Source organism: Melanostigma gelatinosum, assembly GCF_949748355.1.
Source record: "Melanostigma gelatinosum genome assembly, chromosome: 19".
In the NCBI taxonomy this organism is placed as follows: Eukaryota; Metazoa; Chordata; class Actinopteri; order Perciformes; family Zoarcidae; genus Melanostigma; species Melanostigma gelatinosum.
In genome coordinates, this window is record NC_136652.1 from 11,216,168 (window position 1) to 11,243,808 (window position 27,641).

Sequence of the window (27,641 nt, forward strand, 5' to 3'; positions counted from 1 at the left end):
GCGAGGAGAGCTGCACGACTGCTGGGCTGGATTCGACAATTAACCTTGATGAACACAGATTGCTTTCACTTAGCAGGCGCAGGTGCGTGGAGTTCCCGATGCCGCGCAGCTGAGCGAGTTCACGTTAATGTGCCGTACGCTGACGCATTTAAGACTGAAACCACACGGAGAAAGGATATTGCAGCTGATGGTTTCTTTTTTGTTGTTGTTGTTGGTTTTTGTTGTTGTCACGGGACAGGATACATGTTGCAAAGGGAGCCGTCCGATATCCATCCAAGAAGCCGAATTCAGGAGCTTTACTGAAGTGATTTGATTTGGAGACCCGGAATTTGACCGCCGTGTCATTGGACAGCAGTCACGGTCCCGGCAGCTTAGAGGCATCTTCTCAACGGCGGGGAATAGAAGAGCGGGGGAAGATAAAAAAAACAACAACAACAAACTGTCCGCTTCACTACTCTCCATCTGCGACCCTGAACGGCTTGACATGAGGATCACAACCCGACAGTGTTCCGTGTGAAGAGGCAAGCGGGGGACGGCAGTTTCTTCGGCTCTCAAGGACGCAAAGAAGTGAACGCCGGCCGGGCTCCGGAAGCATGGAGCGGGACGACACCGACACCGGGAGCGCGTCCAAAAAGACTATAATTGCGACGCTATTCAAAGTTCGCAGGAGGAGGGAGATGCTTTTCGTCCAGGTGTGCTTCGTCTGCAGTATCTTCTTAGCAGCGTGGGGCATGTCGGCGTTGTTGACCAAGACAGGTGAGGTGGTGGTGGGGGGGAGAGAGACTGCTGAGCTGCACGGGGGGCAGAGGGAGCTCTGGACGGAGCGGATCTGCAGTGAAACCATGTACCCACGCGCATTAATAGTTCGGCTCATTGTAATCTCAGCGCATCGAGCCCAACACAGGCCTACACGCTCTCATGTCAAGGGCAGGGGATCACAGCGTTGTGTTCGCCGGCTTGTTAAAATCGGCGCAGGTCCATAAAATATGTGCGCGATGGCTCCGATTGTGGTTTTCTACCCGTTTAGATGAAGTGTGTGTAGTTTATATTACTGTGCTGTAAATATCCCAGGATGCGGTCGGTGTTTTTTTTTGTTGGCCCAGCACAAAAAACAAAGTCCACTCACAGGTTATCGTCAGGTTACTGTCTTTTTCTTTTATCTCGGTGTTTGATACATGCGTCTGTTTGCCCGTATGTGCCGCAGTGTGCGCGCGGTGGCAGCGGCACGTTTTTTAATTTGAAATAGGATGGCTCATAATCACGGCACACGCGCTCTACATGCACACGGCGATCAAGTAACTGATCCCAGAACGCGCACAATTTGATTCGTCTGCGGTTTGCTTTTTTTTTCTCTTTCTTATTTCTCCCAAATCTGCCTTTTTTTTTCTTCTTTTTTTGGTTTGGTGCCAGGCATATCCTCGGTCACACTACACTGGAGCTCAGGATGGTGGTTAGCGCTGGAATCATCGCGTCTGCCCCGGGGCCACACACACACACACCAATCACGCTCGAGCGTCATCACGCTTCCAGGTTCCGCATGGCCATCGAGGGGATCCTGATTTTACGCAGAGACCGCTGTAGCTCATCTAAAGATATGCGGTGACTTGCTTAATGTTTGTAGCTTGACTCTCGACGTGTGCCCCGAGCAGACAAGTCAGATGGCTGATCATGCGTGTGATGTTATGCAGTCACTGACACACACACACGTCGAAACTCTTACCTCAGGCCAGTGCCAACGCTGCCACGCAGAGCATCCCACACAGTCTCACATGAGGGTATGTAATCTAACGAGCAACCTTGCCATTTTGCAGGTGAATGATATCTGACACACGCTACTTTGATCAGAGGTAACTAGACACCCCCCCCCCTCCAGCACAGTGTAGTTCATATGAAGGGAACAATACAAATGTGCCAACATGAATTTCGCAGTCTTGCTGCTTCTTTTTTATTTTAAATTCACAGTTATTGCAATATGAGCATGGGAGAGAAGAGGGTTTGGTGTTTGTCTGTCTTTTTCTCAAAGTGCTTAACCCTGAACTTGAGGCACAAGCCCTGTCATGGGATCTGTCCATCTGCAACCACTTAGGCCCCCGGAGCTGAAAGCGGCTGTAAATTACCCAAAACTACTGCCTGACTGTAGATCTTGAACTGATGTATCAGGAGTTTTATTAATTACATTTAAAAACAACAAGAGGCTTAAAAGATTATTCTGAATGATATCGTGCAGGCAAGTGCAAATCTCTTATCTCCAAAGGCAGACACTGGGAGCCACAGTAAGCCACCCTCTGCCACTAATGGCTTGCCATTTTATTTTTTTACGTCATTTAATCAAGTTCTCCTGACCCACACGATGATTGTCATGTGGGGGTATTTGACAGAAGGCGTTTATTGTGACTCTCATCCCGTTTGACCACGCGGTGGTGGGATTTCAAGGTAACGTGCAAGAGAAGTGTTTGATAAGAGATGACTAGAAATCCCCTCTGCACCCACGAGGCCCAGAGCTCGCCATGATCAGATCTGTGTAATTGAACAGCCGTGGCCTTCTCATCTTTCATCAATCACAACAGGGTCATGCACACATTCATGTCACAGTGAAACCTGTGCCATGTGTTTGCCCGTTTGATTGATGGTAGTGTGGAGGAGTGTTTCTGTGCTGACTGGTCCAGATGGATGGGATTTGATGTACTACTCCTGGGTTGTATCGCCGTGAAAGAGGGGTGGTGCGCAACATGCTGTCGTGCATGCTGATGGGGCTGCGTGCGATGAAGCTGCGCATGGGGAGGACTAGAACAGGTGTTTATGAGAAGCGGGGCTCGACTCTGCAGATGGTGTGTGGGGGGGGGGGGGGGTCCAACAGGAAGGTGAGCATCTTCATCGCACGGTAGATTAATGGATGCTTGTTCTTGGTCCATCGCCCTGCTGAGCTGACTGGAAAGAGCTGGAGGACAACAACTGCTGTCCCTCGCTCGTCTTAATCAAAATGTGCTCAGATTGTTTTCTTTTTATCCCATTTGGGCTCAGTTCTTTGTTCTGTGCCAAAATAGCAAGTAGTTTTAGTATCTTTTAATGTACTGCAGTTGTCAGGATTTCAGGTTGGCCTTATTGCCACATTTAAGATGTGCTCATCTATAGATTAGCCCAACTTTAAGGCACACAGCATGTTAACCTTCACCAATATCTGCTGGCGACTTCTTCAAATGTTTTTTTTATTTTGTGTTTTTGGACCAACAGTTCCAAACTCAAAGATGGAGGACTAATAACAGTCACATTTAAGACACTGGGACAAGACAATATGTGGCATTTTAGATTGAGGGAGGGAGGGAGGGAGGGAGGGAGGGGGGGGGGGGGGGGGTAACTATGAATCAACTTTGAAATAGTGCACCTCTGCAGTTGCACCTCATCAGCCACTTCTTGACCCCAGCAAAAATCTAAAAATGTTAGTTTACTGACGCCTTATTGTCATAATGATAGTTTGAATTTAAACCAACATGTCAAAATGAATAACTAATGTATATCCCAACTTCTTAGACCTCAAAGTGACTTCCAATTGTTGACATTTCTTAGTATGAGCCAAAATGTTCAATGTTTGAAGATGACGATGCGGTGGCTTTGAATTTATATTCTTAAGCTCCAGATTAACTTTGTTGTCCCACATTGTAGGACATTTGGATCTGGCTTTCACCAATGCGGCATCCACAAAAACCTTCCAAATTCATCAATAAATAAACAGAAACAAAGCACTGTTGGGTTCCATCTCAATTTCATCTTTATTTTTTTAATCTGCTGCTGTTTAGATTTTGTATTGAAGGAGGGATAAGACTTTTATTTTTTTAATCTATTCAGTCTGCAATGTTGTAAACCTGGTAGCTGGTGCTCTGTGTGTCGCACATGGGATGGGTCGGTTATTATTTTCTTGGCTTGCCTTTAGAACAGCCTTTTGGTAGGTCGACTGCAGGGATGGAAGCTGTCCTGAACCTTTTTACTTCAATGAAGTCTGCACGAGTTGGACTTGAGTTGCACAGGGACCGAAGCATCGTCTGTCCCTTTTTCACTGCACCTGTAAGCACACTGAACGGCCGTAGTGAACAGCTGACCTCTAGTTTCAATACATTGATGGTGATTTTCTAAAACTATTTCATAACTACAGAAGTCAAAGCAAGTCTAGTCAGTTTTCCTTACAGCATGCGCTGCATAAGTCACTTAGTTCATTGGCCTTCTCATCCTAGTTAAGCTGGGACCATTTTAGTCGCCTCCCCATTCCTTAAATTCCACAAGGTCCCTGCTCCTAAATGCTATTAATTTTTAAACTATGCATTTTTTATTTATTTTTTTTAAATGGTTTTGGGAATAGAGTTTGTTTGGGTCCATAGTTGTCATCTTCTGAGTTAGGACATTATCGCTGCAGAATTTAATATAGTCCTCAAAGATGAAGCTGTGAAAGTTGGTACAACTTTCAATGCCATCATTATCCCAGACAGCTTTTATTTATTTTTTTACTTCTAGTTTACTGCTTTTGACTAAGGCCTTGTGGGGTTCAATTAAATGCACATTATGATCAGAGTTGGCTATTGGGGGCGAGGCCTCGGATACGTAAGTTTAATGTTTATTGAGTATTCTGTTGCAGCGAGTCTCAGTCCACACATTGCGTAAATGCATTGCAATTGTCATTGCACACAGTCCCCAACTAAGATGGCTGCCTTTGCAGCATTTCCACGTATTTGTGTGATGACTCGTAGTTTGTCAACTATGCTCCTGAAAGTGGGCATTGCAGAGAAATGAGGATGGCGCTGAAGTTGGCGCCCTAATTGCAGCAGCCGATCCGGAAGTTAAGGGAAACTTACCTTCTATTGCTGAGCGACCGATGCATGTTTGACATTTTAGGCTATAACCACTATACTTAGACTGGTCAAATCCGGACTAGATTACCCCAGAGACTCTTTAAATCACAGTTGCCGAGTTGTGAAATTGGCAGCATGTGTGCCAACCACCGGTGTCAGAAAATGTTCTGTAACTTTTTACTTTATTTACAACAAAATAGATTCTTGGATCGAGTTCCCTGTCCACCAAATTCCACTGAAAGTCCAAAGTTTTTGAGAGTTCCTGCTGACAAACTAACGAGGGTTAATCGGGGGCAATCAAAACCTCCAAGCTCTTCACTACACCAGCACTGCGGCCATTCAACATGGAGACTAAGACAATTAATCAACGCGAGTCATGCCCACAACATACTGCAGTCCTCATCCTACCCCCAGCCTGCCTAGAAGTCCCGACAGAAATCAGTCTTTATCGTTTTTCATTTTCAGATGCTCGGCAGGAAGCACAGGGACACAGATGTATGCAGTAGTTTTCCACGAAACGACACACTCATTCTTTTAAGAACACAAGATTTCATAGTTTAGTTCAAGTGGTTCTACACATAACCGCCTGGAGAAATTGCATTTGGATGGACTGTCATGCAAACTTTCCCAAAACATGTAAATGGTCCACTGTTTCCAAACATCAAACAGCCCATGCGCTTTACACATGACTCTTATTGTCAAGAATGACAAAGTGATCATCTCTTGGCACAGTGTCTACATGCTTCAGTCCCTCCCCTAGCCTTACATTGGTGTGCATTTTGAGCGGATACCGGTCATCAACAAGGGGGAGTGAAACTGAGCCGGTTAGTGAAGGGGAACAGTGTGCAGTGATGATTGGATGGTTTGGTGTTTTTTGTATTGTAGAGCTGTGGGCAGCAGCTGCACTCGCCTTGTGTGCAGTCTTTGTCCAGTGCCTGCTGATCGCCAGGCTGTCGAACTGTACCGGAATAAAAGCCATTTAATGACCCCATTTTGGTGTTGGTACACCCAAACAATACCATGCAGTCCAGGTAGATGACTTTATACAAAGATTAAGTGAAAGGTTGGAGAGTAGAAAGTGATAACCGGTGCCTCAACCGTTTTTGTTTTTTTAATCCGGTGGGCGGAAACACGACTCCTGCTTGACGTGTAAATTGGCTGCTCAGATTCACCAACACAACCGTTTTCGAACCGAATTCAGCAATACTGTGAAATCGTCCTGCAGCAAGTCACCGCTGTGTCAAATCAACATTGCGCTTGTGTGGTCACATGTTATGAAAATTTGTGAGTTTTGAAATGGCGCTCAGGTCGTTGGCGATTTTTACATAATAGATTTAGGACGGCAGTTTTTTTTTTTTTTTAATGTCCTCATTACGGAGGCTTAAGAGCATTTTAATGAAAAATGAAAGTTGTACGCTCCTCCTCCCGCCCCAAAAACATAATGGCACAGCAGCTGCCGGAAGAAAATGCAATTTCTACACGAATGAGAACTTTTAACTGATTAAAGAAAAGCCACCTTCTTTGGATTAATGACCGTGGTCATGATCATGGATGTTTTGGGTCATAAAACATACTTTTGTGTAAGAGCAGCCATGTTAGTTTTCCTTGCTGTTTTAACAATGTGCAAAATGGAATTTCAAGGTTTCCCTGCGGCAAAAGAAAAGGCTTTTAAATCGTTCCAGCAGATCTTAAGTATTAACCTCAAACACATTCAGCAAACTTGCTTTCTGCAATTTTTAGATGGTTTTAATTCATGTTGACTGGATGATAAGCAAAGCTGTTTTTGTGTCCTGCAGGCCATGGGATGATCGTGGAGGGAAATGCGGACGTTGAATACTGGGGAAGGCGGCTAATGGCTTCAGTACCAGACAACCAAACGGAGAAGAACTGCTCAGCGCCAGGTATGCTGTTAAAGATCCACTAATCCGCCAACAGAGAATTGTCACTCGACTCTTTTCGTGCACGGTTTTGTTTTCACTGCCCGCAACTTTAAAAAAAATTCTTTCTTCAGCAAAACAGCCTGCTACACCCTTCCTGCTCGGCACTAAATGGCAAACAAACAAAGTTGGCGACTATCTTGTGAACGTAGTGGAGCATTTAGAAGCTAAAGAGACAGATGTTTCTCTCTGGATATATTTGATAAGGTTTGATTATCTTTATGCACCAGTGAATGTACGCGGCATGACTAAGGTCATAGATGCACTAGTCTTGACGACTATAGGTATGCATTATTCCTGGACCATCAATGAAATTGCACCCAGTAGTTGAGTTTTTGAGTTTGCTATGCTACTTTATTTGGCCTCTATTGTTCTGACTCTGTTTAGAATACTTGCGCTGCAATAAGCACTGAAAGGGCTAGTCGGGTATTGATTATGTTACAGCACACTCTTTGGTACACTTAAAGGAAGCAGCATTCTCCTATAATTAGTTATCCCGGACTCTATGCTGACACTTCCACTGACACTGCTGACATCTGCATCAGGCAACGAAAAAGGTTAAAGCTATGTTGTTCATGATATTATTGACTTGAAATGTACCAGCAGCAATGGCAAGATGCCAATTGAATTGCCTTGTGTTTTTACTACATCGTTTCATTACATCTTCCTGTGATTTTTATCTTATTTTTTTTCCCCTCCAATGACTCAGTAAGAAAAGCTCTGCATTCGAGCAGCTGGGTTTGAGGTGATATTTATTGGCAGACAGGATTTAGGGACTACCTGCTCTCACCATTGAGGAAAAACAAACATCCCTTTTTACGCCGCTGGATTTGAACTATTCAGTATTGAGACCTTTGAATATCAGTGGGGTCCTGTTGAAATGAGCACTAAATGACAAGATTATGTGCTTTAAATTTTCCTCCTAATCCTTAAGGATTACTTTTTTTTTTTTTTTTTAGATTTTTTTTTTTTTTTCGCGACGGCAGCACCACTGTACTTCACATTCTACACATTTTTCACCGGCTCTAGTCCTCCTTCCTCTGATCCTGCTCTGCCCAATCACTGTGAGCGATCATGTGACTCTTTGGTCTTGGGTCACGGTTTTGTGAATCCAGTCATAAACTTCAGGCAGTTCGGATGACCAGTAACTGCAGTATGAATGTCTCCGACTGTAACCGGGCAAGGCTTCAATATAGATGCACATTTTTTCACTACATTGATTTGACCTTCACGATATATTACACTGCACTTTACCAAGTCATTCAGACTTCTAGACCAAATCCTCTTAAATTGGGGGAAAATAATATGACATAAGGCCAATTGTACAAAATATTTTTCTTCTTATTTACTCGGCTCTTTTTATTTTTACTCAAACTCCTTATGTAGAGATTCAGGAAACGCGACGCAATATTTCTAAAGTAATCCAACATTGATCGCTTGAAATGCTTTTCGCTCAGTCTGACCGACAGTCACGTTATTGTTCATGTTGCACTTGTCAAGACTATTTATTGCTCATGTCTCCCATCATCAGCTGGACAGAACATGAATATAAATGGCTGTTCATGGTCTTTCTAGTGTGACAAACGTGTTTACCATCAACACATTTGCCAAGAACTGAATCGAGTTCTTGGTTTCCAACTCTCACAATAACTGAGAAAAATGTTTGTTTTTTGATTGTTTGGTGATAAAAAATCGTTGCGTTTGTCCCGATTCCCTCTGCAGTCGTTCGTCCAGACCTGATGATCCAGCAGTGGACGATGGCACTGGCGTGCCAAGCACTAACCGTGGCTGGAGCCCCTGCTCGATTGGATGAGAATTATTATTGGAGGCTTTTCGTTTTATGCTGAGTGTGTGTGTGCAACATCTGAAGCTCAGTTTAATTAAGCCGCTGTTTGTGGGCTGCATAGATTACACTGGGCCAGCTTTGGTCTCTCTGCCTTTCCCTCATCGTTATTTCTGTGATCAGTGAGGGAGCCCTTCTCAGGGTTCACGGGGTGCTAATGTTGTTTTCCTTGTCCTGAAACGTGTGCCGCTATGGCAGCCATTCATCATAAGTGCCTATTTTTATTTATTTTTTTATTGGTCTTTTAGTAATAACTCCTGGAAAGCACAAGGTGCTGTCCAAACTGTTTTTGTTGCGCTCCTGCTTGAAGGGGCTGATGCAACCTTATTTAACAGTCACGTGCAGAACTTTAGATGCATTTTTCCCTTGTATCACCTAAATTTAACAAGTAACTCTGTGGATTGAAAGTACTGGCAGTTTTATGTCCAAATCAAAATGTTTTATGATTTCCTCAAGGCTGCACAGGAAGTGTGATTTGTGTGTTTTGCTGTTTGACTTGAGGTTTACTTGGGGACAGAGAATATTAGATTCTATTCCCCATTTGTTGATGCCAACTGTAGAGCAAAGTAAATTGGGGAGGGGGGGCAGAGCACCGTGGCTAAGTTTCTGTGGGAGGAATAATTTGCTTTTAATGAAGATGCTGCTAATACCATGCATTTAAAACTCCCCTTGAGCGGCCTAATTGGCCTGGTGGAAGTCGACGACAGCGGCGCGAGAAGTAGACTTGAACAACAAAGCAATGGTTTTAGTCTGGCTGGGTTTGTACGATGAAATAATCCGACGGGATTTGATTTGTAGTGGTTTTAGATATGGCTCTAATCCTCCCACGGGCAAGGGGATGCACATGAAAAGTGGCGTGGGTGAGGAGGAACTGGGTGACTGTGGCCCAAAGTGGAATTGTCGTCCTGTAAAAAGCCTCCTGTGTTATGGTGTAAATGTCTGCTGGCGAGTGGAGTGAGTTCTGCTGCTGGCGAAAACAAAAGGGAGCATACAACAGCCACTTGTTTGCCTAAAATCCTGAGTTTCATTTCTTGGGGTGCGATTGGTTGGGTTTGGGTAGGCGGGAACTGTGGTGGCAACACGAGGGGTGACTCTGCCAGCAGGGAGGCAGCCAGTCTGCCGTTGGAATGCAGGTTCGTCCACTCCAGGGAAACACCAGAAGGAGGCTTTTTAAAAGGGAATTACACAAGCGGGGATTATGCTGCTGTGCAAAATGGAAACTGACCTCTCTTTGCTCATCGCACGCATGCCAACGGTGGAACAATGCAGAGGAGAGGGGGCTCGCAGCCGCGAGCGCCTGCACAGAGCACTTTCCGCGCTGCCCAGTTCAAACGCGCCTGACCTCTTTTATGCTTTCACTCTGTCACATTCTGTTCTGCTTCAGATTTGCGACCTTATAAATTTCCATCCCGTTCTGCTTTTGGCTGATGCAAACCGAGAAAAGGGCCATTAGGTTTAAAGGAGCGGCAGCTCTACTCTTGTATTGTTGCAGATCCATACCTCACCCCTGAGCGAGCTCTGTACCTGTTTCTCCTGTACACTGCTGAATGCGCACGTCTCACACCTTGAGGTTATTGGACCAGGTGTCTTCTGGGTCCACCAGCTTGGCCCTTTTTCAGCACCCCGACCGCTCACTCTTACATGAACGCGGTCACATTAAGGGCTGAGGGGAATTCATGCTAAACGCGGAAGTGCAATTGGTATGCAAGTGTGTTCATGCAGGTGAAATTGCGTGTGTTTGAGCAGTTGTACATGTGGTGTTTGAGCATGTGAAAGTATCGACCTAACGACTGGCTAATCGTGTGTCGGCCCCTGCGCTCTTAAGAAGTTATTGTTTCTGTGTGACAGATTTGCCAGACAGGCTGCTCGTGATGTTGTCATGTGTACAAGACTGGCTGTCGGTTACCGTTGATTCATGCTCGTCACTGATGTCTGCTGGAGTAAGCGAATTATCGAATGGACTAATAATGACCCCCGAGGAATCGTTCTCCTCTGAAGAGTCTCTTGACTGCTGTACTAGAGTGTCAACTGTATTCTGTTAATGGCTGGGCTGTGGGTTGTGACAGAAGGTAGCACCGGGCCCTCCGCCAAAACATCATGCTCGCATCATAATAGTTTTATTCGGCTGTTTTTAACAAGTGGCTCTGGCTTTAATACGCCAATAAATGAAGGTTCTCTGAGCAGATTTGTGTATATGCAGAGAGACTTGTGACCTGTGTGGAGACCATATTTGTATGACTTGACATTTTAAAATTTATTCAGTGCTTTAAATAACTGAACTTTACTCGCAGTAAAGCAGTGCCACAACAAATCCAGGGAAGTATACTCTTGTTTATAGTGCATGCAACTATTTTCTATTGAACCCCGTATATGGTTACACAGTTTCCCAAATATCTCGCATATTGAATTGGGTTAACTGATATTATTGTTACAATCCTAACTAAAGTGGCAAAGCACAAAGTTTAAACTATAATGTTTTAATGGAATAACGCCACTGCCAATCAAACATGCCACTCTTTTTGCCAAATTAGTAGCAAATATTACAAATGGGTGAATATTGTCACTTTTTTTTAATCAATAAACTGATACAATAATAGATTACTACCACCAACCGGCGTGAACTGGGCCCAACATGTCGAGCTGAACTAAAATGATTGAATTACTTGCCCCCCAAAAGGCGTCTGATCTCTTTTTTGACCCCTAATCATCTTCATACTGTCCCAACTGTCCACACTTAAGAAAGAGATGGTAGCGCTGCATCTCATCAAATCCTCTCAACACTTGTTGCCAATCATTTCTTGCATAAGTGGCACACTCTGGTGTCCAAACAGAGAATCCAGGTTTATTTATAGGCTTTTTTTTTTTTTTTTTTTAAATTTTTTATTCTTTTTTTAGCCCCACGCAAATGCAAGAACAGCAGCATAGATACAAGTTTTAGTTTCCGATTTGTATAATCGCACAACCTTTTGTTCAGCAATACACGCTCCATTCTGATAGCAGCTTCCTCTGCGCCGTCTTAAAGATATCTACCGAAAGATTTTGAATTTCTAGTGTGATGAATAACAAATTGGCACATGCCGTTTAGCTCGCAATGCCAGATATTCATTTTACAAATCTGTACCTTAATGCCGTATTTCATGATAGATGTGGGCTACAACTTGTGCATATGTCTAAAGCAACAGTTCATGCAATGATTACAAAAAATGGTGAACAGCAAGCAAACTCTTTTTAGAGCTGAAGTAATTGATTGAACGATTCACCGTCAGACAAAGTTGAAAACTTTCTTATTTGTGTGCTAACACTCAAATTAAAAATGATACCCAATTCAACTGAGCTCCATATTATTTATGGGCCTCATTTGAGATGCATGACTTAAGTAAGCCGTCTGTTTTCCTGCTCCTGTGTGTACGGCCTGTCCTTGTGTGGGGAAATGGCTGTGGAGGCATGTTCGCGTCTGGTTTGGCCTCTGCAGTGAGGAGACAGACGAACCCTGTAGACGCTGTCTGCCCGGGTGGTTACAGAGACGGGGAGGTGACCCCTGCCTGCCCTCGCTCTGCTGTGCCGGCGCCCTTTAAACACCTTTTGTGATCACCTATTTTTAACTCGCTCTCAGCCAGACCTGATTGTGCACAGCGGCAGGGGGCTGAACATGTAACCAAAGAACATGGCTGGCAATGGCATTTAATTATTGATTAATGGTGGACCTGCAGGTTTGGCGGCTGAACATGGAAGCAGGAGGTGACGGCAGGAAGTTCAAACTTGATGCAGTCCCCATGGTTTTATGTTGTTCAGAAGTATTCGAGCAACCTTCAGCTGGTAGAATAATGTTTGATTGAGGGTGTTTGTCCCTACGGTATCAGGACTTTAGCCTACTGTATCAGTTTGTTTTCAGTCACCTGAGGGCACAGCTGACAAATCCTGTAATTGATTGCGCCTGTGCTCGAGGCCGGCGGCTTTGCGACATGTTTCACTCGGCACATAAACCTGTCAGAAGTGAAATGATCTAAAGCCGCCTGCAATAGTCAATGTTGCTGTCAGATCCCCGTGTCAGCGTGGTGTTCTCCAGATTGTCATATTTGCGTTCATAAAGACATTACTCGTACGATTATTATTTTGTCCTCTAATCTGTTGCATTTACCTCAAATCAAGGCCGGATCAGAGAGCCATGACACAAAGACTGTCTGAGATGACATAATGTCCATGTATGTGACGTAAATGAGTGAAATGCATCGGTTGGTTTGAGTGGGCTTGGAACACATACTGTGGATTGTCTGATGTGCAGTGTTCCAAATGCTGTGCTGATTCAGTCATGTGTGCACACTCCGCCGAATGTCATAAATGCAGGCAACGGTGGGGATGGGACAGATGCAGTGAGAAGTCTCAGGTGAGCACTGTTCCACTTCACGAGTCCATATGCGACAAGGGCCCAAAGTCAATTATAAACAGCGTTATTCTGCTGGCTCAGACTACAGCAGTTTGTTGCATCACTTGGGTATTTGTATTTTTCGAAGAGTAGTGCCACAGCAAAGCAGTCCCATCTACTTTATTATTTTAATGTTGGGATAGCAAGGTCCACCACTTTGACCCAGACTGAAATATCTCAACAAGACATTTGCTGTAGACACGCCCCCTCTGACAGTCACACAGACACACACCTGGGGCAGGTGCTGACAGAAGTATCAGAGTGAAGCTAGACAGGCCCAATAATATTCCAGTCACCACAGAAAGGTCGACCCTCTCCCCAGACAATGGAGATATTCTCATCTTTTTGAAAATAATGTCACAGCAATGTAACATTATTGTGTATTTGAATGGCATAACCTGACAGGAAGTAAACATAGACCCAAGTTGTTGCAGAGCTGTTCAGTTCAGTGTAAACAGTGGAAGCTAGCGCACTGGCTGTTTCTTTCTTTCAGTATTGATGAAAGGACGAGGGTATCAACATACCTCATGTTGCACTTAAACGTAACAGAATTCTTGAATGTATTATTTATTTAATTTTGTTTCAAATTGGACATCTTCAATATTTTTGTTTTCATGTGAGACTAAAGCCCAAAGTTCTTTGCTTTCCATTTATTAATTGAAGAACTTCAAGAACAGTTAAAGCAAAGTTATATTTGTCTCCTCCCCCTTTTCTTTGTTGCTCTGAAAAATTATCCGAACCGTGACTCGTGAACCGAACCGTGAGGTTTGTGATCCGTTACACCCCTAGGAGCGGTTGAGCTCTCAGAGATGTAGGCGTATGGTGGCACCCTGATCACCTCAGCATGGATGTGTTTTTTTTTTTTCTTTCTTTCTTTTTTGCTGCCTACGCTTGCTTTAATTCTGTATAACTGCAAGCGTCTAATATAACCCAGGCTTTTACATCAGGTTTTTTGTTTTTTCCTTCCATGAATAGGTATGAAGTCATTGGTTGCCGAGGGGTGTGGCACACTGCAGGCTGGTTTTCAGTCCTCTGGAAATTCAAAGCCCTTGATGTTTGCGTTTTATTTTTATTTTTTTGGCTGACGATCACAGGCTGCTATTTAATTTGCAATTGAACCTTTCAGGCTGCAGTGCCCTGTTTTTAAGTATACAAGAGTTTATTGCTGTATTCGATGATAAAGTGTGACGAGATGGAACAAGAAGAGTCGATACCATGACCAAACTAATTCAGTGTAAGCAAGCTGAACCAACGGGGCACACCAGGCCAGTTATGTGGTCCTCTGGGTGGGTCGGGGACATGTACCTCTCTGATATGCCGCTCCTGTGTGGTGACCGTGACATTTCCTCTCTCCTCAGCAATACACGAGTTCCCCAATGACATTTTCACCAATGATGAACGTAAGAGCGGGGGCGTTGTGCTCCACATCGCGGCGGTAAGAGGACTTTCATTTTTTTTATTTTATTTTTTAGAAGCTGCTGCATCTCCCATCACATCTGTCCCCAATCAACACTTTTAGTAGAGCTCAGCTGGTTTCAGGTGGATTTAGAAACTTTTTACACAGCAGACTAATTGCTTGTTTTTATCTTTTTAAAGCCAGAAAGGGAAGTTTGGCGTCGTTGCATAGTAGCAGTTTTTGCTTAGCCTGAATGTCCGGATGCCACGTAGGAGCTTTTTAATGGTGAAATGATTTTACACACAGTCATTACCTGTTTTGTGCAAATCAAACTCCTAGATGTAAACTCGCACACAGATGAGAGGAAGATATAGAAGAAAGACAAATGGGTAGAACAGTTCAGTAGCACTTTGAGTGTGGAGAGTCATGTCCTCTGTAATGCAGATCTTTTCTGAGACAGGCCGTGGGATACAAACAAAAAGCTCTGGGAATAGCCAAGTATTTGCACTTTCAATATTTCATGACATTTATCTTAAATTATTAAAGCCAAAGCACAACCACATTTGACAGGGTGTATAATATAGTAAACAAAAAAGGACGGGGAGCTAATCTGTACGGGAATGTAGAACTAGATTTAAAATCAGCGGATATAACAAATGTCGTTTTTCGAATGTATTGAATGCACATCGGAACAGCTGCAAAACTACAAGACTTCATTTTACAGTGTCGTAAAGCGATGTCTCTCAAAGGAGAGCTTCAACTCAGGAGGGTGTGTAGATGGCTTCATAAATATGATAGTGTAACTCTGACGTTGGAAGTATTTTTAGTCAGTTTAATTTTAAGACTGATTACATTCATTAAAACAATGCTGAGGTCTTTATACATAATGTACATTTGCCTCTCCAGGACATGTGTTTATCTTGAATGAGCTGCTTCTCCACGTGAAAAACCATTCTTGACTGTTTAGTCACGCTAAGCTCCAACTGACTTGACCTGTGGAGTTCTTGGGTATTGTTCAGCAGGAGGTAATGCTCTTCATGCTGGCTTTAAAAAGTGTATTTTAGTCAAATGCACAAGTCAGGGCTGTAGGATTAGAGACATTTCAGAGGTCATGAGGCTCCCCTCGTAACACATTCCCCATCCCACTCAGAAAATGTTGACCAGAAACCAGAATGAATTGGACATGACTGGAAATTTGATATCTCAGCATGAAAGCCTTCTCCACACGGGTAGAAATGCTGAGACTTTAAATCATGTATTGTTTTGTTTGATTAAAGGACAGGGTCACTGTGTGAACAAGTGTGTCACATGATAGTCGAAAATTCCCGTTTTTTGTTACGATTCCTCCGCTGCAGTTCGGCAAGGGAACACAGGGAATTGTATACGAAAAGGACTCTGACGATGTGAAGATACCTACTGGATTTGTCGAACTCTGACTACTAATCGATGCCAGTTAGAACAGAGGTGTGAGAACTGTCGTACTTTGCCTTCACGGCATGGTTAAGCACTTCTCACCACACAGATTACATTAGCGCGGAGATCCCCGCCTACGAGGGTACTTTAGAGAGTGCTCATCTTCTCGCGCGTTCTTAATGAAAACATTATCATGATCACTGGTTTGTGTGCCCACGTTTGGTTTCCCTTCTAAGGTTAGAGACGTTCATGACCGGGACATAAAGTCTTGTATGATTTGAGCAGTTAAGTATGCTGCTCTGACACTAAAGTGTCTCAAACTGGATGCTCCACACTGAAATGTTACTTCTTATTGTTACTGCTGAGAGGAGTAAAATACAGTGTGTGTGTGTGGGGGGGGGGGGGGGGTCTGATCAGACTGCAGTCCTGCACTGCCCCCTGTGGATAGCATAGAGCACCGCTGCTCGGGCTGCCGGGCCATGATGATGTCACGGCTGATCTATAATTTAGAGATCTCTCCTCAGCTACTGAAATATGCTGCCCCCCCCCCCCTCCTCTCTCACATCTATCCTGACGGATCCTGTAGATTTTTCAAATTGCAAGAGAGGACTGCTTGTTGCTGAATTGACATTTGAATTTAATGCGGGCATGATTATAATTTGATGCTGTGCTTTGAGATTCCCCTTCACCCGTCCTTTAGCTGGAGAACATCTTGCTCTGCCAAGGCGCCATTAAGTTTGCTGATTTCTGCTGATTAAGGATGTATCTACACAGGGACACAGACACGCGCTGTCTTGCCCTTGACACACACACACACAAAGTGTAACTCTACCGTTTCTGTCTATAGGCACTCTACATGTTTCTGGCCCTCGCCATAACGTGCGACGAATACTTTGTGACGGCGCTGGAGAAGATCTGTGAGGTACTTGGGAGTTGCAGTCTTTGATTTGTCAGCGTTAACCTCACACGATGCCGTTGTTTGTGTAAACCAGACATCTTTGCTTAATTTCTGCAGAAACTTGATCTGAGTGAAGATGTTGCAGGAGCCACCTTCATGGCAGCTGGCAGCTCTGCGCCAGAGCTTTTTGCTTCAGTTATTGGTAGTGACACACACACACACACACCCCTACAGTATACATTCCCAGATGGTTGGTGTCACCACTGGCTCTGATTGGCTGCCTCTCCATGTGTGCAGGTGTCTTCATCACCCACGGTGATGTGGGGGTGGGGACCATCGTTGGCTCGGCGGTCTTCAACATCCTCTGCATCATTGGTGTCTGCGGGATCTTTGCTGGACAGGTGTGTGTGTGTGTGTGTGTGTGCATGCGCTAGAGGGAGTGGCTTACTGCTCCGGCTGCATCTTTCTATTTATTTATAGACTGAGAGCTGAGAGCTGACAGAGCAGCACATGTGGAGCAGAAGTAATTATTTATTTTTTTATTTATTTTTTTGCTGAGGGGAAACAAAGCCATCTGCTTTAGTTGGCTTTCTCAAAAATGGTTTTAGTAGAAATGGAGAACTAAACTCTGGAGGCATAAATTAATCATAAATCAATGTCTCTTTCTGCCAAGTGAAATTCACATATTAAGTTTGTTGGTTCACGCCATATGTATGAACCAAAATGCTTCACAGAACCCTAATACACAATGATCTAAAATATGACTGTGCACGTTTCCCTTTTTAAATCAGGTGGTGATTTTGACATGGTGGGCAGTTTTCAGGGATTCCTTCTACTACACCCTGTCTGTTTTGGCTTTAATTGCAGTAAGTTGGACCCCGTGCATTTTGTAAAATTTAAATCCGCCCAAGTTTGATACAGCTACGTTTTTCTTTTTCAGTTCATCTACGATGGGAAGATAGAGTGGTAAGTTATTCATCCAGTTGTGCTTTAAATGTGTCCATGTTTTAGAACGGGACTCTGTAACTTTTAAAAGAAAAACATTATGATTGGAACGCTAAATTCATAAGCAAGAAAACACCCTGAATCACTTCTTCACACTCGATTACTTCGATTATGTTGAACTTTAGGACATTGCTGCACCTCACAGTACCTTCAGACTTAATGTTACACTACAGTTTACGGTTGTCCTGTAATTGTTACTTGTGGTGACAGAAGTCATTGTTCAGCAAAGGTTACACAGTCGGACTTTAAAAGACACGTGTGTAGGATTTCGGGGCATCTCTTCGCAGAAATTGAATAAAAATATTGACTGTTTTCATAAGTGTCTCATCACCTGAAACAAAGAATATTCATGTTTCCATTGGAATGAGCCCTTCATATCTACATATGGAGCAGGTCCTCTTCATGGAGTCCACCATGTTTCACGGCCATGTTTCTACAGTAGAACAGACAAACCAAACACTGGCTCTAGAGAGAGCCTATTGTATTTTTACCTGAAGGCCACCGTAGTCCTCAGTTGTATACCTGTGGTAACATGAGCTGCTGAGTCCAAAGCGTGCAACTGCCGCCCACCTTCTGAATTACGTTGCTCTGAAAGTAGGCGAAGTAGTCTGAAAGACACCATGGCGTTACCACGGTTTTGTACTCTGTGGCTCACGTTAAAGCAGTCTCGGTAAGGCCGGCGTGAGCGGAGGGGTATTCTGTTGGTTGCAATCTGCAACCTCACCGCTAAATGCTACTAAATCAAACACCGATTCATTTCAAGTGTGTGGGAACCTGAATTAATTTCGTTTCATAATTAACCCTGTATTTTTATCCTCACCAGGTGGGAGAGTTTGATACTGGTGGTCATGTATGTTGGATATATCCTGATCATGAAGTGAGTTCTGCACGTTTTATATATATTTTTTTCAGTTGTTGTTCGAGCTGACTGATAACACATCCCCACTGTAACAACCTGAGTGTAAACGTGGGGAGAGTTGCTATAATTCTGCGCTCTAATACTTTTTTATTTAGTTATTATTTTTGAAAAGGAGCATGAGGAGAAGAGTGTTTCCAGCTGGAGGGGAGGGTCTCATTCATGCCCCCTTATCCCAGATGTTAGAGAAAGATTAAGCTCAGGTGCCTTCTGGTATAAACTATTTTATAATACAATTTCACGCAGTAAGGACACAATTTTACATTTTCTTATTAATGATCTTTGACAAGTATGCTAGATGTCAGAATTTGTATTCATTTCATATAATTGATTGAAAAAAAATGCGGCACATAGAATCCTCCAGATAATTAACTTTAATAGTTTCCTATGCATTTTATAAAACTATGACTCATGACACTGAACCTTTTGATTATTGGAATCAGAGTAGGGGTTATTTTTCGTCGATTGTCTGGGGCGTGTGCATCCATTCACATAATTCGGTTACAATCGCCCCCGAAAAACATCTCGTCCCCCGTCATTTAATCTGTTACCGTTCTGCTTGTATGAGCAAACTGTTTGCGCAAAATACAGACTCCATCTATCGCGACGCATTTGTGTCTTTCATAGTCCAAACTGCGTAATGCCGTCCTGTGTCTGTGTCCAGCTGGTAATCTGTGTTAGTCTGGAGCAGCCTGCTCTCTCCCTGCCATGAGACTTTAATCTTTCTCCCTCTGCAGTGGCTAAGAGCACGGGCTTAACCGGATCACTCCTTTCTCATTTGGAGGAAAGAAGTGCTTACTGTATGTGCTGTCATATGTCTGCCCTCTCCCAAAAATATCCGCTGACCACTTTGGGCTGTTCCAGTCCAAACGGTGTAAAGTGGGTTTTATATAGCTCGATCGGAGCGCCGAGGTGACCTTCCAGGGCTTTGCTGTGATTCTTTTTTTGCTCCTCAAATGGCATACACGCTGCCAATTGTGAAAACGAGTAACACAAAATCCAAGAGTAAAAAAAAGATGCGCATTTGTTTTTGGATCTCATTAGGCAAGAATACTTGGGCCCAAACCTGAGCTGCTGTGATGGTCTTCAAATGCAGCCTTCAAAGGTTGTGACCACTGAATTGGGACAAAGCTAGTGTAATTAGAAACAACCAGCCTGCTTCATTCTTCATAGTTTGTGGTTCTCTGTGTGTTTAGCTGACATTTTCAGTCAAGCTAGCTAGCTAGCTAGCTTGAGAGCTAGCCTTTTCGCTTTTTAAAATGTAAACTCAGTTTGTGTATAGAGTGTAAAATAGTATTTATCTTTTACAGCCTTTTGCCGGTGCTGGGCTTCATGAAACTCTACAAAGAATCACTAGTTAAAAAATCCTCAATTCAGAGGAGAAACTTGGCATAAACTAAAGTGGAATTAAGATGACGACGTTGAATTAGAATGTGCTGCAAACTGTAAAATACACATTAGGTTTCATGTTGGCTTTTGAAGGTGTAACCTGTGAAAGGATAGAGCTGTTCCTTAGATGTTGTCACTGTTACTTTGCACACATTTTGTTCAAAGGCAGCAGAAGTGAATTTGTAATCCCTTTTTATTTAATGGCACTCAAATGGTCTTATTGAAGGCCCTTGTTGCATATGAAAGCCCTGCGATTTGCCTCTGGGAACACTTTTTTCCTTCTATTCTTATGCAGAACAGCATATTTCAGCCATTTTTCACACCATTTATGCTGATGCAGTTTTTCAGAAATTAGGCCACGTTAACTGTAAATTCACTCTATACAGGTACGGCTAGTAAACAGGTTATTTTGGGTAATGATGCATAATATATATTTGTTGGAGCCTTTCATCTGAAGCTCATAAACACTGTCTGCAAATGTGAACATTGACACTCAATCTTGTTTATTTCTTTCCCTTTTGGACTCTGGGCTGAATTTTTTCAGTATCTCTAATTCAGGGATTATGTTCCATCTGGTTACTAGGTTCAACACCAGCATGCAGAGATTGTTCATGGGGTCGAAGTCGAACAAGAATGTGGCAAATGGTAACGCTGCAGCCAGCAGTGAGATGGAGGACGGTAATACTAGTTATGACTATGTTTGGGATGACAACCCGTCATTGCCTTTAATCTCACCAGGTAAGGTTAATCAGACAGGCTGGGAACCCAACGTTATTCTGTCAGAACATGAATCGGATGTTTAAATGGAGATCTATCGACGATTTGACTTCTGGAAGACTGGCTTGAACCAATCTGCTGAACTAACTTGAGTTTTTTCACCTTCTATGGCATTCTGCTGAAATTTACATAAAAATAGTTCAACATTTTGGGAAATATGCTAATTTGCTTCCTTGCCAACAGTTGGATGAGGAGATTGATAGTTTAGCCTACAGACTGGAACCGGATAGCTCACCTGGCTCTGTCCAAAGGTAACGGAAGAAATAGTCTGCCACTTATCAGCTGTGGAGCTCAAGTTATTGTTTACGCTTCAGTTTTTTCATGAATTTAACAAACAAGATATTTCATGTTAATATTGAGCTTTGTAGGCATATTTTGTCACCGGCAGGTTTTCCTGTTCACACCAGTTTGTTCTCGTGCAACAGTGTGCTAAGCTAACCGGCTGCTGGCTGTAGCTTTATATTTAGCAGACAGACATGAGTGGTATTAAACTTCTCAACTCTCTGCAGGACTGCAAATGAACGCATCTCCCAAACCGTCAAACTATTCCTTTTAAACGTGATTCTGCAGAATCCCTTTCCGAAAGGTCAAGAAAACTTCAGTCCTTTGACCTCACAAACTGCACTACCTGAAGAGAGACGGTTCGTCAAATGTCTCCCGCTTCCTTTTTTCTTTTTCCCTGTGGTAATTTTTAAAGTTCTCTTTGTTCCGCCATTCATTTTCTCTGCCCGCTAAGTCCTCTTCTGAGTGGTAAGCAACTGAAGGTTATCTGAGCATACAGGGGGCATGAAACGCTCTTGTTTAAAATGGGAACAGCACAATGAAGATATTCTTTATCTTCCTTCGGTAATGCAGTTTAATGTCAGTGGACTTTGTTGTCTTGGGTTCCAAACTTATTAAAAAAACTTCTCGACAAAATTCGAGATGCCATCTTTAATGTCACATTTGGGCGAGATTTCGTCTAATTGCTTTCCTGATTTTGACCTTTTTCAGAAGTGTCTAATCAGTGACTTTTAACCCCTCTGAGAGATTTAACCCTTCCCTTTTGGCTGCAGTAGTCTTAACATGCCTGTCTGTTTAGCCTTACTAAACTTATTCTTGCTTACTGTCAACAGTGTTGTGCTGCTGTGTGCCACTTCTTTCTGCTTGCGTACTACTTTCTTCCGCCGGTCTCTGGGGCGTAGACCCACTCACTCCTGAAGTGGTAATGAATTCCACAAGAGGAAATGTTTGTTTACACACTTAATTTATGTGCATCCTTGCGTGCATAATAAGTCCGACTTAAACTAATAAGTCTACTTTAGAACCTTTTTTTTTTATTCCCCATGCACTGCGTCTTATTGTGCGCACAGGGCAAAATGAGGAGTTATAGGATCCCAATAAAACATTTAAAGATGTGTAGTATTGTCGGAGCACAAATTGACTGATGTGGACTGACGTGTTTGTCTGATGCCTGTGCAACAACTTGAGAGTTTGATCAAAGATGCCAGAGGTTACTGGTCTTTCATGCCATCATAAATATTCACAACTGTTGGGCAACTTCAAAGCTGCGCCAGGCAATTTGGGAAAGCTATTTGATGTTCAGTACCCAGAAATCATGTTTACTCAGCGTGTGTGTGTGTGTGTGTGTGTGTATACCAGATGGATGTGAGGGGGGGGGGATGCCAAAGATTTTAAACTCCTTTTACCTCCATGATATGAGGATCGAGAAGGAAGAACTCATTTGGGACCGTTATCTGCTACTCCGTCAAGACTAGATGATTTTTTTTTTCCATTAGGTAGCCCCATCATAACTGAGGTAGCCCAATCATAACTGAATTGGCTAAAGCCCCTAGTATTTCAGCAAAGAAGTTTTTCTGCCGCTCTGTGTGAGTCTTATTCACGTTTACATGCATACTCGTGCTACAGCCTGCAAATATGTGTGTTTATGCAGTCTTAACGTGTGAATCTTTTCCACGTCGCCACTCAATATTTCATGTCGACTGAATGATTAAGTGTTCGTTCATGGCGTCATCTCGCGTCCCTAATTATTGCTGAGACCACTTGCAACATAAAGGTGCCAACATCCATTCCCAGGTCACTTTGTAAAAGATGAGGGAGTTGTGTGACAGGAGTGATTTCCAGAGCTTTGGAAAACACCCAAACTTGTCCAGACAAGACATTTGCATTTTTTTTTAGGGGACGTTGTTGCTCTGAAGTTTTGATTTCTGTCTGTATAAAACTGTCCACGTTGTGATATAGGGTAATGGTAAATGGTGCGTGTTGACATAAAAATCTTGCCTGGTGCAGCTTAAGCTCCGACATGGTGACAAAGTAGCCCTGGTTGAGTGCTCATTAATATTCCTCAGTATCCCGGGACACTGTAGTGCGTCAGACTACAAAGTGACACTACAGATGTTTATAGTACAGTACATGTCTCTTGATGGCTCATAAGTTTTAATTGGTCTTAAAGATGCTCCACCGGGGACTCTTTTTCCAAAACGGTTCCGTCGGGAAGTACGATGCACTTAAATGAAACCAATAAAATAGAGTATAAATAAATGAATGAAAACAGTGCTCTGTGTTTGTGTGCTAGATTGATACACAGGTAATTCATTCATTAAGTTGTGATTTATTTTTATTTTTTGTTGTATATTTGCATCATATTCCTCCAAACCGCAGTCAAGCCCACCAAGGCTTACAGCCGTGGATCGGTGGTGATGGTGGACGAGATCATGAACGCCAGCCCTTCAAAGTACAGGTTCCCAGAAGCCGGCCTCCGTGTCATGGTCACCAGCCATTTTGGACCCAAGACCCGTCTGCGCATGGCCAGTCGCCTCATCATTACGGAGGTACAGCCTGGCGTCGTTGCCCCAAAAAAGAGGATTTAGATGTGTCTAGTGTATTCTATTTGCAGCTTTGCGTTTCTGAGTTCAGTTTCAAATTTAAGCCCCAAAGTGTGTCCTTATCTCACTGGGACAGTTTACATTTATTTGTGTTTTTCATTTCAAACAAAATGCACAAAAGATATGGCAGTGACGCAGCAGTCAAAAGTAGCAGCATGTCTGTCTGTCTCATGTGCTCTTTGACTTAGTTTTTTTTTTTTTCTGAAAGCGCCAGAAGTTGGTCCAAGCAGCTAATGGAGTGGAGACGCAAGTGATTGCCGGGAAGGTTGAAATCGAGAATGGAAACGTGCCAGAGGACAAACCCAGCGAAGAGCCGGAAAACGAAACCATCTCGCCGTTTCATATTCCAAGTATGTGATTTGTGTATTTACACGATGCATGTGTGCAGTTGAGCAGACATGGATGCATTCTTTACTGGGTAACAATGTTGTAACGTCTTAGACATTTCAGACGTATGAAACTATTTCATGTCTTGTATTGCTCGCTTGAATAAAGCAAAACGGAACTCAAATGTGAAAGAAAAATGCACATGTTGTTGGCACTTAAACAGATGGTGGACAATATCTTCTTCCAATGACTTTAGCGATCCAGTTGCTGTAAAAGAGAGATTCACATAATCGAAGAGGGGAAATTAGATTATAAAGTGGGAAATGTGGTCGACAGGTTATCATGATGAAATTTGACGGTATGGCGTTTTAAATTGTACTTTTCTTGTGGGCAATAAACTTTACTTCCACCACATTACTAAAGAGCGAGAGGCTAATCGCTTGTGCCAATGTGTGTCCTTGCTGCAGGGGGTCTTGGCAGCAAGTTGAAGTGGCTGATCTCGTGGCCTCTGCTCTTGCTGCTCTTCTTCACCGTCCCGAACTGTGCAAAGCCTCGCTGGGAGAAATACTTCATGTTGTCCTTCATCCTGTCCACCGTCTGGATTGCCATCTTCTCCTACTTCATGGTCTGGATGGTGAGTGCGACAGCAAGAACTTACAGCAAGAACTGTTTTCAGAGTGAGGCATTTGCCAGGACACCACTTTTACTTGAGTCGCGTAGTGCTGAAATTGTTAATCCAGATGTTTTTCTTTTTCCAACTCTCTGAAAACTATCATTGGAAATTGAATATCTTTGGCGTTTTGGTTGTAAAAGAAAAAGGGGGAAAAACTTCATCAAGGGCTCGAGATGATTGCAATACACATTATCCACTGGTGGATGCAACAGTGTTGGCGTAACTGTTATTGGACCGTTACACATTTGCAGCTAAGTAGGGAAGCGTTGAACTTTGGTATTTGGTTCACAAACGGAAAATGGTATTTTTGAGCTCTGACGCTGTACATCCCTCTCAGGTGACTGTAATTGGCTACACTCTGGGAATTCCCGATGTCATCATGGGCATCACTTTCCTGGCAGCAGGCACCAGCGTCCCAGACTGCATAGCCAGCCTCATTGTGGCTCGGCAAGGTAGACCGCTCCCTTCTGAAACGGTTTTAGATTGCAATTTCCTCTGTTCTTTATTATTGGTATCGTTACTATAAATAACATGGTGGAGAGCCAGACGTTGATACATGTTTTATACCACTAGTCCTCCAGGACCTTCTGCTTTCTGGGATGTTCCTTTTCTTAAGGCAGTAGAACATGGCTAGAGAACTGTATCTAGATATTAAAATCTCAGTATTTATTGTAAACTGAGTGCAGATGGCATTATCATGCATTTTAGCATAATTGATCAAACTTTGTTGGTATTTTCAAATCCTAGAATACTGTCTGCTACATACAAATAAAAGAGTTGAACAAGTTGGAACTAAGCACATAAACGAGAGGAAATGGTTCAGTGTAGCCCTGCGTCAGCTGAATGAGAAGAATATCGGAGTACAGAACAGCAAAAACATTTGATAAAAACGGTTTATTCAACCTTAAAGTCTCAATGAAAATCTTTCTTCAAGTTAGTTTCCGTCATAAAATTGCTTCTCTTTGGTTTTGTTGCAGGTTTGGGAGACATGGCCGTGTCGAACACTATTGGCAGTAATGTGTTTGATATTCTCGTGGGACTTGGGGTTCCCTGGGCGATACAGACCATGTGCGTCAGCTATGGATCAGTGGTAAGGAGCTTTGTTTACCTTCCCCGAACTTGTCGTGTCCGTATCACTCTGCGTGTTGGCGTAAGAAAAGACCAAAATTCTGTTCCTCCTCCTCTTTGATGTCGACTTGAGAAAGATTGAGGCGCTGCAGGGGCGTTGTTGTCACCCTCTTGTGCGTTGCAGGTGATGATCAACAGTCGTGGCCTGGTGTACTCGGTGGTGCTTTTGCTGGGCTCCGTGTTCCTCACGGTGAGCAATAGTTAACGTTTATGCTGCAGTGGTCCCAGATGTTCACCACTCCCTGGAAGACGACTTGTTTTTTTGAAGTGTATGAAGTAAAAAATCCACACTGCTTTCACATAGTCGCCAAACACTGTTATGAAATAGCGACTGAACCAAGTTATGCAATTGGTTCATCAAAATGTAAAACATTCAGTGTTGTCCTTCCTATGAAAGAGCCTCTGTATAAATTAATAATAAATTAATTAATTACCTCCTTTGCACCAGAGGTGTGGATGTTCACGCTGCATTCAATAATTAAGTGGAATGTGAAACTCTTACTGAAAAAATAAATAAACCAAAATTACCCAACAAAAAATGTCTGACTTTCAGACCAGAACTCTGAATTGCAATCAACTCTTACTTCACAATGCGACGTCAAACAAAGATGAGTTTCAACACAGTTTGTAAACAAATGTTACTTCTATAAAAAAAAAACATTTTCGTTTGATCTATTTTTTTTTTTTTTTTAATTTGTATCAATTTCTGCAGTCATTTTAGTTCATCCATGCTTTTTCAACCTTAGCATCTCAAACACACTAATGAGTAATGAGCCAGCTACATAAAATCTGTTCGCTTCAACAGCACGATGGACACACTGCTGTAGCAAAAATGCCTCATGTGGACCACAGTTTTAGGATGAGATTTGCATAATATGCGTTTATGCTGCCCAGTTGCGTGCTATTGAGTCGGATCAGGGTGCATTAAACTACCACCCGCTTACAAACTACTGCGCATTCAGATGTCATGTGGAACATGCGAGGTCCAGCGCATGCCGCTCTGATGTGTTCGTGTTATGTGTGCAGGTGCTGGGGATCCACCTGAATAAATGGAGGCTGGACGTGAAGCTGGGCATTTACGTCCTGGTGTTGTACGCCGTCTTCGTCTGCATCTCCGTGATGATCGAGTACAACGTCTTCACCTTTGTCAACCTGCCCATGTGCATGGAGGACTAGAGCGCAGCAGCATGCCTCCGATACCAAAACCTCAACGCTCCCATTGCAACCCCAAAACCTTTTTTCTGCAGACTCTTTTTCTCCTCTCTTGCGCTCTTTCTTACGATCCTTTTCGTCCCAAATAGGAATCTCATTTCCTCAAGAGGCAGTACACGCTGTAAGAGTGGACGACATTCTATGTCTCTAATGTGTCCTCTTGTCACACGGTGCCGGTCCTTAATTCAAATTATTTCAGGCATTGCCTGTTATTGCAGGAGAGTCTTTAGTTATTCTGTGTGCCTGTTAACTTTCCACCCGTTTAGCATGCCTTTAGATGTTGGGGACCCCCAGAATCATAAGTGCCCCCCGTTGATTGTTGGTGTGTGTTTTCACTGTTTTCACATATAGATTTCCGCTCCGTTTCCAAAGCCTTTCCACAAACCAAAAGGGGGGGGGGGGGGGGGGGAGAAAAAATAAAAAATAGATTCCAACCAAAACCCCCACACACAGAACTCTCCGTGAACTCGCGCCTGAAAATAATTACAGTTCCTCCAGCACCCAAAGAAAGAAATACACTCCTTTCCCTCAACCCCATGGAGGAGGGCTTTGTCCTTGGCAGCTCCCCTCCTCCAGCCTGG

General features: G+C 43.3%; 1 protein-coding gene across 3 annotated transcripts; it reads left to right on the plus strand.

Annotated features, from left to right (window-relative positions):
• Positions 1-27,641, plus strand: slc24a4b (solute carrier family 24 member 4b; the record flags this gene model as incomplete). Of its 3 annotated transcripts, none has more annotated exons than XM_079290307.1 (17): positions 1-82; positions 6,635-6,739; positions 14,400-14,476; positions 16,698-16,772; positions 16,866-16,950; positions 17,046-17,149; positions 17,540-17,614; positions 17,689-17,714; positions 18,577-18,630; positions 20,642-20,736; positions 23,497-23,666; positions 23,929-24,070; positions 24,515-24,681; positions 25,058-25,172; positions 25,698-25,810; positions 25,973-26,038; positions 26,875-27,641. In XM_079290307.1, 17 exons carry the CDS (start codon positions 49-51, stop codon positions 27,022-27,024), a joined length of 1,653 nt encoding a protein of 550 aa, XP_079146433.1. In that variant the 3' UTR covers positions 27,025-27,641. The 3 variants fall into 3 exon arrangements, with proteins under 3 accessions (XP_079146433.1, XP_079146431.1, XP_079146432.1); XM_079290305.1 differs by lacking the exon at positions 1-82 and adding an exon at positions 594-756; XM_079290306.1 differs by lacking the exon at positions 1-82 and adding an exon at positions 594-756 and having other exon boundaries at positions 23,935-24,070.